The sequence below is a fragment of the Hordeum vulgare genome, chromosome 1H, assembly GCF_904849725.1.
Source record: "Hordeum vulgare subsp. vulgare chromosome 1H, MorexV3_pseudomolecules_assembly, whole genome shotgun sequence".
Taxonomy (NCBI): domain Eukaryota; kingdom Viridiplantae; phylum Streptophyta; class Magnoliopsida; order Poales; family Poaceae; genus Hordeum; species Hordeum vulgare.
In genome coordinates, this window is record NC_058518.1 from 383704495 (window position 1) to 383714176 (window position 9682).

General features: G+C 45.4%; 1 protein-coding gene across 1 annotated transcript; it reads left to right on the top strand.

Annotated features, from left to right (window-relative positions):
- The first annotated feature begins 220 nt into the window (after window positions 1-220).
- Window positions 221-2956, top strand: LOC123411669 (12-oxophytodienoate reductase 1-like). Its single transcript, XM_045104635.1, has 4 exons — window positions 221-359; window positions 705-976; window positions 1238-1411; window positions 2170-2956. Exons 1-4 carry the CDS (start codon window positions 292-294, stop codon window positions 2751-2753), a joined length of 1098 nt encoding a protein of 365 aa, XP_044960570.1. The 5' UTR covers window positions 221-291; the 3' UTR covers window positions 2754-2956.
- The last annotated feature ends 6726 nt before the right edge of the window (window positions 2957-9682 follow it).

Consider the following 9682-nt stretch of genomic DNA (forward strand, 5'->3'; position numbering starts at 1 on the left):
TGGGTCATCGGCGTCATCTTGCACTGAAGATTATATAAGAGAGAGTGCGCTTAGCAGCCGTCCGGGACCCATACAGAAAGGAGCTTTCAATTAACTTAAAATGAACGCCCGGCTGGGTCCCTCCATACACCATCGCACCGTATTCTTATCTTAATATATGTACCTCGTATGATCGCATCTGCTCTATAAAATGAGCGCGGTCGCCTTGACAATCTCCACAGCACTCACTCAGTCCAAACCTACCAATCACACATCACTCACTCCGCCACAGGAGCCAATATCCATCCATCAATGGAGTCCACGCCGGCGCCTCCTCTCCTTACGCCTCACAAGATGGGCCAGTTCGACCTCGCGCACAGGCATGTGAACCAACCAGCACAACTTCCATCCATGTCTTCTCAATAGTAGCTCCTGCTCTCTTCTTTGTTGCTCTGATGATAGATCGATCATGCACATGCGCTTGGATGTTTTTTCTTCTGAAAATGTCACTGAGCTTAAATGAGGATTACCAAATTGTTTGTGCCTGCAAATTTGAGGCCACATTTCCAAAATTGATCTTCTTAAATTTTTGAGCAAATCTGCCTGAAATAACATTGATTCTGCCAGCAAAATAAGTAAACCGTCACTCTTGATGGGGACCTGGAAATTTGGCGCACCTGGTCGAAAGCCGCGCAGCCTTGTTCACCCATGCAGCGTCCGTGCAGGGTTGTGCTGGCGCCACTGACGAGGCAACGGTCCTACGGCAACGTGCCGCAGGCGCACGCGGCGGTGTACTACGCGCAGCGGGCGACCAAGGGCGGGCTGCTCATCGCGGAGGCGACGGGGGTGTCGGACACGGCGCAGGGGTGCAAGGACGCCCCTGGCGTGTGGACGGAGGAGCAGGTCGACGGGTGGAAACCCGTGGTCGACGCCGTGCACGCCAAGGGCGCGCTCTTCTTCTGCCAGATATGGCACGCCGGGCGCGTCTCCAACTACAGTAATGGCCTTGCTACCTCGATCCTCCTGTTTTTTCAAGTACTCCATCCGTTTCTAAATATAAGACTTTTTAGAGATTGTACTATAAACTACATACGGATGTACATAGACATATTTTAAAATATAGATTCATTCATTTTGCTCCGTATGTAGTCTTTTAGTGAAATCCTAAAAGGTCTTATATTTTGAAACGGAGGGAGTAGTACGTTCGGTTGTGGTGGCACGTTTGATTTCTTGTGTTGGTTGTTCAAAAAATATGTAGAGTTGCAGCCGAATGGGCAGGCACCGATATCGAGCACCGACAAGCAGGTGAGCCCGCAAATGAGCGCCGACGGCCGTCTCGAGGAGTTCTCGCCGCCGAGGAGGCTCGCAAAGGATGAGATACCTAACGTCGTCAACGACTTCAGAGAAGCCGCAAGGAACGCCATCGCAGCCGGTAAGTATTACTCACCAATAGTACGTACTTCACTTTGTCATCCGTTTCGAAAAACCTGCTCGCTCCGTCTCTACCAGAACTAAATAATCTCAAAACACTTAGGTACGACACATTAATTTTCATCTCACTTCTTGTTTTTTGACATGAATAAAGGACGTAAGATATGTATTTTTTTAATGATTTGAGACTAAGGGGAAATTTGTTTACAAAGACTTTTGGTATAGGGATTAAAGAAATTCCTTTTAGTCCCATTTAAATCAAATATGAGGGACTTTTAGGGACTAAAAGTGGGCATTTTGGACTAAAGAAAGAAGTCTCTAAGGAAGAGTCTTTTTGGAACTTTTTAGGACATTTTCCAACACTGCCCCTGCTTCTAGCATGTCATTTAATAACCTCTAGTCCATTAGTAGGGGTAACATGGTCTTTTAGCATGTCATTTAATAACCTCTAGTCCATGTTTAGTCCCTGGAACCAAACAGGTAGGGACTAGGGACATTTTAGTTGAGACTAAAAAAGTCATAGGGCTTTTTAGACAAACACGGCTTAACTAGTACGACATGGAGTGGTCAATTCATTGCATGCAATGATATTAATTAGCAAATCAACATTAATATTTATCGTTTTCCTCTCCTTCTTGATCGCGGTGCACAACCTAAAATGACCTATAAACCAAGACGGGGAGTACTACTAATACTTGCTAGAGTACATCGATCATACTCTCCCCAAGGAGCCCTTTGCTATTTTTTGCATGCATGCAGGGTTCGACGGTGTTGAAATCCACGGTGCCTACAGCTACCTCATTGAGCAGTTCCTCAAGGACAGTGCCAACGACCGCACTGATGAGTACGGCGGAAGCCTCAAGAACCGATGTCGCTTTGCGTTGGAGGTGGTGGGCGCCGTTGTCGAGGAGGTTGGTGGCCACCGCGTGGGCATCAGACTATCTCCCTTCACCGACTACATGGATTGCCATGACTCGGACCCTCAGGCTCTTGCCCTCCACCTCGTCAAAAAGCTCAACGACTATGGCATCCTCTACTGCCACATGATCGAGCCAAGGATGGCGCACGTCGATGGCCGACGCCAGGTCCCGCACCGCCTGCTGCCTTTCAGAGAGGCCTTCAACGGTACCTTTATCGCTAATGGAGGGTATGACCGAGAGGAAGGGAACAAGGTGATCGGCGAGGGGTACACCGACCTCGTCGCTTATGGGCGGTTGTTCCTGGCAAACCCAGACCTACCGAGGAGGTTTGAGTTGAGTGCGCCGCTCAATGACTATGACAGGATGACATTCTATACCCCCGACCCTGTCGTGGGCTACACCGATTATCCATTCCTCGACTAATAAAGCAGCTTCCTGCAAAGCTTGAACGATGGAAGAAACAAAAAGAAGAAGACGAACAAGAAGAAGAAGAACACGAAGAAGAAGAACATCGTCATCAATCATCTACTATACCTTTCCAAAATTTGGTTATGCAAAAAAATGACACAATTATGATGCTCAATCATCTTCTTATTTCAATAAAAGAGTAACAAGTGACTTTTGCACGCGTGTATTTCATTCCGCTGAGAAGGATGCTCATAGAAGTGACACATAATGCGGGTTAAACTCAGTTACCCACAGGACCGAGAGGGTCTCAAGCGTTCCTAAGGGCATCTCCAACACTGGTCTCCAAATTTCTTTGGTATATGTTCTCTTTTATGTCTGGACATGGTCCGTAGACATGATATGAGAGGAAGCAATCCAACACCAATTGCACGACAATCATTTGTATTGTTTCATGACACACAGACTAAATATGATGTGAGCATCTTACGGATGCTCTGCTATATTGATAGTTGATTGCTTTTATAGTGCCCTTAGAGCTACAGACGGACCCCCTATTGTCATGACCGGTTTCCAAATAAAATAATTTATTGAAAATCAGCCATGAGCATCACCAGTGTAGAAAAATATTTTTCACTGATAGACTCATCTCGATATAGAAAACCAGTAGTACTTAATATTAAACACAGTAGAGCAGAAGTCGCTCCACAAATTATTACAACATGTCCAAGTCTCACAAAAACTGATATGTTACAGTGGTAATGGGATAACTCTATTGCTCGTAATAAAAGGGGCACGTCACATCAGAGTAATATGACATGACAAGTACTACTACGCGCCAAGCGTCACAGTGAGGCTTGACGATTTATTCATGGTGGCGGAAGCGGTGAAATAATACAACGACAGAATCCAGGATCGCAATACTGACTGGGACTCCTCTAGACATCGGACACTTCATCGAACTCTTCATCCATGAGGTCTCCTTCATCCATATCTAGCCACATCAACAAGCTAGTGAGTACTTAGAAAATTACTCGCAAACGGTGTGCACAAAAGATGAGATGCATCCAGTTAATTGTTAATATGCATGGTTCAGATCATAATTTATCAAATAGAGGTGTTAGAAATAAATTAAGTGAGTGGATAAATCGGGCGGTAATCCTCCCGAGATATCCGAACAGAAAAATAAAAATGCACCAATCGGGTGTCTGGAGCGACGTCTTGAAAGGTTAACACGTATTAATTTACCACCATCGGGCGTCTAAGCGACACCTCATAGAGGGCGTAAAAATAATTAACAAGCCACAGTCGGGCATCTTAGCGACACCACAGAAAGGGCATAAAAATAAATAACAAGCCGCAGCCGGGCGTTTTAGCGACACCACAGAAAGGGCATAAAAATAAATAACAAGCCGCAGTCGGGCGTCTTAGCGACACCACAGAAAGGGCATAAAAATAAACAACAAGCCGCAGTTGGGCGTCTTAACGACACCACAAAAAGGGCATAGAAATAAATAACAAGCCACAGTCGGGCTTCTTAGTGACACCACCGAAAGGGCATAGAAATAAATAACAAGCCGCAGTCGAGCATCTTAGCGACACCACAGAAAGGGCATAAAATAAATAAGAATTATCTGGGTGGTACAACCAACCTTTAGGATAATGTTAGAACCAAGATGTTAATAATAAATTTTTCCACAATAGTGTTAGATATCCAGAACCAATTGTTGGAAATATGCCCTAGAGGCAATAATAATTAGTTATTATTATATTTCTTTGTTCATGATAATCGTTTATTATCCATGCTATAATTGTATTGATTGGATACACAATACTTGTGTGGATACATAGACAAAACACTGTCCCTAGTAAGCCTCTAGTTGACTAGCTCGTTGATCAAAGATGGTCAAGGTTTCCTGACCATAGGCCAGTGTTGTCACTTGATAACGGGATCACATCATTAGGAGAATCATGTGATGGACTAGACCCAAACTAATAGACGTAGCATGTTGATCGTGTCATTTTGTTGCTACTGTTTTCTGCGTGTCAAGTATTTGTTCCTATGACCATGAGATCATATAACTCACTGACACCGGAGGAATGCTTTGTGTGTATCAAACGTCGCAACGTAACCGGGTGACTATAAAGATGCTCTACAGGTATCTCCGAAGGTGTTCATTGAGTTAGTATGGATCGAGACTGGGATTTTTCACTCCGTGTGACGGAGAGGTATCTCGGGGCCCACTCGGTAATACAACATCACACACAAGCCTTGCAAGCATTGTGACTTAGTGTAAGTTGCGGGATCTTGTTTTATGGAACGAGTAAAGAGACTTGCCGGTAAACGAGATTGAAATAGGTATGCGGATACTGACGATCGAATCTCGGGCAAGTAACATACCGAAGGACAAAGGGAATGACATACGAGATTATATGAATCCTTGGCACTGAGGTTCAAATGATAAGATCTTCGTAGAATATGTAGGATCCAATATGGGCATCCAGGTCCCGCTATTGGATATTGACCGAGGAGTCACTCGGGTCATGTCTACATAGTTTTCGAGCCCGCAGGGTCTGCACACTTAAGGTTCGACGTTGTTTTATGCGTATTTGAGTTATATGGTTGGTTACAGAATGTTTTTCGGAGTCCCGGATGATATCACAGATGTCACGAGGGTTTCCGGAATGGTTCGGAAACGAATATTGATATATAGGATGACCTCATTTGGTTACCGGAAGGTTTTCGTGCATTACCGGAAAAGTTTCGGGCTCATCGGTAGTGTACTGGGAGTGCCGGGAGGGGTGCCGGGGACCATCAAGAGGGGTGTCACGCCCCAAGGGGTCTCATGGGCTATGGGAAGAGATAAACCAGCCCCTAGTGGGCTGGAATAAGTTCCCACTAAGGCCCATAAGGTTTGAGAAGGAAAAAACACAAGGTGGAAAGAGTTTGCAAGTGGGAAGGTGGAATCCTACTCCAAGTAGGATTGGAGTAGGACTCCTCCACCTCCAATTTCGGCCAAACCTTTAGGTTTTGACGCTACCTCCTCCCCTCCCTCCCTCCTATATATAGTGGGGTTTTAGGGCTGATTTGAGACAACTTTTGCGACGGCAGCCCGACCACATACCTCCACGGTTTTACCTCTAGCTCGCGTTTCTGCGGAGCTCGGGCGGAGCCCTGCTGAGATTAGGTCACCACCAACCTCCGGAGCACCGTCACGCTGCCGGAGAACTCATCTACCTCTCCGTCTCTCTTGCTGGATCAAGAAGGCCGAGATCATCGTTGAGCTGTACGTGTGCTGAACGCGGAGGTGCCGTCCGTTCGGCACTAGATCGGATCGGATCGTGGGACGGATCACGGGACGGTTTGTGGGACGGTTCACGGGGCGGATCGAGGGATGTGAGGATGTTCCACTACATCAACCGCGTTTCTTAACGCTTCTGCTGTGCGATCTACAAGGGTACGTAGATCGGAAATCCCCTCTCGTAGATGGACATCACCATGATAGGTCTTCGTGCGCGTAGGAAATTTTTTGTTTCCCATGAGACGTTCCCCAACACCAAGGTGAGGCGCAGCGCGTGGATAAGCTCGGGGCACACGATTGAGCTGCCCTCGTCGATACTATGGTGATTGATGCTGCGCACTGTCTGAAGCACTGAAACTCTGAAAGTTTCACTGAATCAAGTTCACAAGCACGGGCTAGTGTGCATGCTTGGTGTTCGATCAAATGAAAGTGGCACGTGGACAAAATATTTTGAGTTGGAAATTTTTTGGGATGGTCTCTCGTTGGGTGCAGAGTTGCCTACACGTTTTCAGTATTTTGGAAAATGTTTTAGTCACGTTTTCATTAAAAACACAATATTTTAGTCAAACTTAAGTCAAATGAAATTTAAAATTTTCAAACTTGTGACTCCAAGGTTTTTGGTGAAATGGGTTGAGGGTATTAAGGCCTTCTGAGGTAGGAGTTTGGGTCTCAAATTCCAAAGGAATCAATGAGTTCCTTTGTAAATTTGCTCGGGACAAAATTGATTACAGAAAATACTCTTATTTGAAATAAAATATGAAAGGTGGTTAAACCCTTCTAAAACTTTGAGAAATCAATAAAATGAAGACCTAGAGGTTAGAGAAGTGCCAAAGGGTATAATTCAGAATGGAAGGATGAAGAAGAAATCTTGAAAGAGATTGTCAAGTGAACCTATGGAAATTAATCCCAAGGTTTTGCAAAAGAATAAAAGGTTCTCCCAAACCAATTCATTTTGAGAAGAGGCTAAAAGAATCCTTTTTTAACCAGGCATGTTGAGAAAAGAAAGCTCCAAATATTTTCTTAAAGAGGTTTTCAAAGAACTCCAAGAGCTTTTCATCAAAGCCAAATTTTTAAATCCATTTCGAAAATAATTCAAAGTCAAGAAATTCAAACTAAAATATTTGGGTGTTACACCATGTCACGACCGCTTTCCAAATAAAATAATTTATTGGAAATCAGCCATGCACGTCACCAGTGTAGACAAATATTTCCCACTGATAGACTCATCTTGATATAGAAAACCAGTAGTACTTATTATTAAACAGGTAAAGCAGAGGTTGCTCTACAATTTATTACAACATGTCCAAGTCTGAGACAGACAGATATGTTAGAGTGGTAATGGGATAACTCTACTGCTTGTAATAAAAGGGGCACGCCACATTAGAGTAATGTGACATGGCAAGTACTACTATGCGCCAAGCGTCAGAGTGAGGCTTGACGATTCATTCGAGGTGGCGGAAGCGGTGAAATAATATAGCGGCAGACTCTAGGATCACAAGATTGACTCGGACTCCTCTAGACACCGGACTTGCTATCGAACTCTTCATCCATGAGGTCTCCTTCATCCATATTTGGCCACATCAACAAGCCAGTGAGTACTTCAAAAAGTACTCGCAAACAGTTTGCAAAAAAGATGAGATGCATGCTGTTAATTACTAAAATGCAGGGTTCAGATCATAATTTATCAAATGGATGTGTTAGAAATAAATTAAGTTAGTGGATAGATCGGGCGGTAATCCTGCCGAGATATCCTAACAGAAAAGTAAAAAAATGCACCGATCCTGTGTGTGGAGCGATGCCTCAAAAGGTTAACAAGGGTTAGTTTAACACTGTCGGGCGTCTAAGCAACACCTCATACATGGCATACAGTAAATAACAAGCCACACTCGGGTGTCTTAGCGACAACACAGAAGGGGAATAGAAATAAATAACAAGTTTTATGCGTATTTGAGTTATATGGTTGGTTACAGAATGTTTTTCGGAGTCCCGGATGATATCACAGATGTCACGAGGGTTTCCGGAATGGTTCGGAAACGAATATTGATATATAGGATGACCTCATTTGGTTACCGGAAGGTTTTCGTGCATTACCGGAAAAGTTTCGGGCTCATCGGTAGTGTACTGGGAGTGCCGGGAGGGGTGCCGGGGACCATCAAGAGGAGTGTCACGCCCCAAGGGGTCTCATGGGCTATGGGAAGAGATAAACTAGCCCCTAGTGGGCTGGAATAAGTTCCCACTAAGGCCCATAAGGTTTGAGAAGGAAAAAACACAAGGTGGAAAGAGTTTGCAAGTGGGAAGGTGGAATCCTACTCCAAGTAGGATTGGAGTAGGACTCCTCCACCTCCAATTTCGGCCAAACCTTTAGGTTTTGACGCTGCCTCCTCCCCTCCCTCCCTCCTATATATAGTGGGGTTTTAGGGCTGATTTGAGACAACTTTTGCGACGGCAGCCCGACCACATACCTCCACGGTTTTACCTCTAGCTCGCGTTTCTGCGGAGCTCGGGCGGAGCCCTGCTGAGATTAGGTCACCACCAACCTCCGGAGCACCGTCACGCTGCCGGAGAACTCATCTACCTCTCCGTCTCTCTTGCTGGATCAAGAAGGCCGAGATCATCGTCGAGCTGTACGTGTGCTGAACGCGGAGGTGCCGTCCGTTCGGCACTAGATCGGATCGGATCGTGGGACGGATCGCGGGACGGTTCGTGGGACGGTTCGCGGGGCGGATCGAGGGATGTGAGCACGTTCCACTACATCAACCGCGTTTCTTAACGCTTCTGCTGTGCGATCTACAAGGGTACGTAGATCGGAAATCCCCTCTCGTAGATGGACATCACCATGATAGGTCTTCATGCGCGTAGGAAATTTTTTGTTTCCCATGCGACGTTCCCCAACAGTGGTATCAGAGCTAGGTTCATGCGTAGATGTCTTCTCGAGTAGAACACAAAAGTTGTTGTGGGCGGTGATGTGCGTTTTGCTGCCCTCCTTAGTCATTTCTTGATTCCGCGGTATTGTTGGATCGAAGCGGCTAGGACCGACATTACTCGTACGCTTACGAGAGACTGGTTTCATCGCTACGAGTAACTCCGTTGCTCAAAGATGACCGGCGAGTGTCGGTTTCTCCAACTTTAGTTGAATCGGATTTGACTGAGGAGGTCCTTGGATGAGGTTAAATAGCAATTCATATATCTCCGGTGTGGTGTTTGCGTAAGTAAGATGCGATCCTACTAGATACCATGGTCACCACGTAAAACATGCAACAACAATTAGAGGACATCTAACTTGTTTTTGCAGGGTATGCTTGTGATGTGATATGGCCAACGATGTGATGTGATATATTGGATGTATGAGATGATCATGTTGTAATAGTTAATATCGACTTGCACGTCGATGGTACGGCAACCGGCAGGAGCCATAGGGTTGTCTTTAAACTAACGTTTGTGCTTGCAGATGCGTTTACTATATTGCTAGGACGTAGCATTAGTAGTAATAGCATGAGTAGCACGACAACCCCGATGGCGACACGTTGATGGAGATCATGATGATGGAGATCATGGTGTGACGCCGATGACAAGAAGATCGTGCCGGTGCTTTGGTGATGGAGATCAAGAAGCACACGATGATGGCCATATCATGTCACTTATGAA

Coding starts and splice junctions, on each gene's coding strand:
- LOC123411669 (XM_045104635.1), top strand. CDS start 292: ATGGAGTCCACGCCGGCGCCTCCTCTCCTTACGCCTCACAAGATGGGC. Junction 977..1,237: donor CGGGCGCGTCTCCAACTACA/GTAATGGCCTTG, acceptor AAAAATATGTAG/AGTTGCAGCCGAATGGGCAG. Junction 1,412..2,169: donor AAGGAACGCCATCGCAGCCG/GTAAGTATTACT, acceptor GCATGCATGCAG/GGTTCGACGGTGTTGAAATC.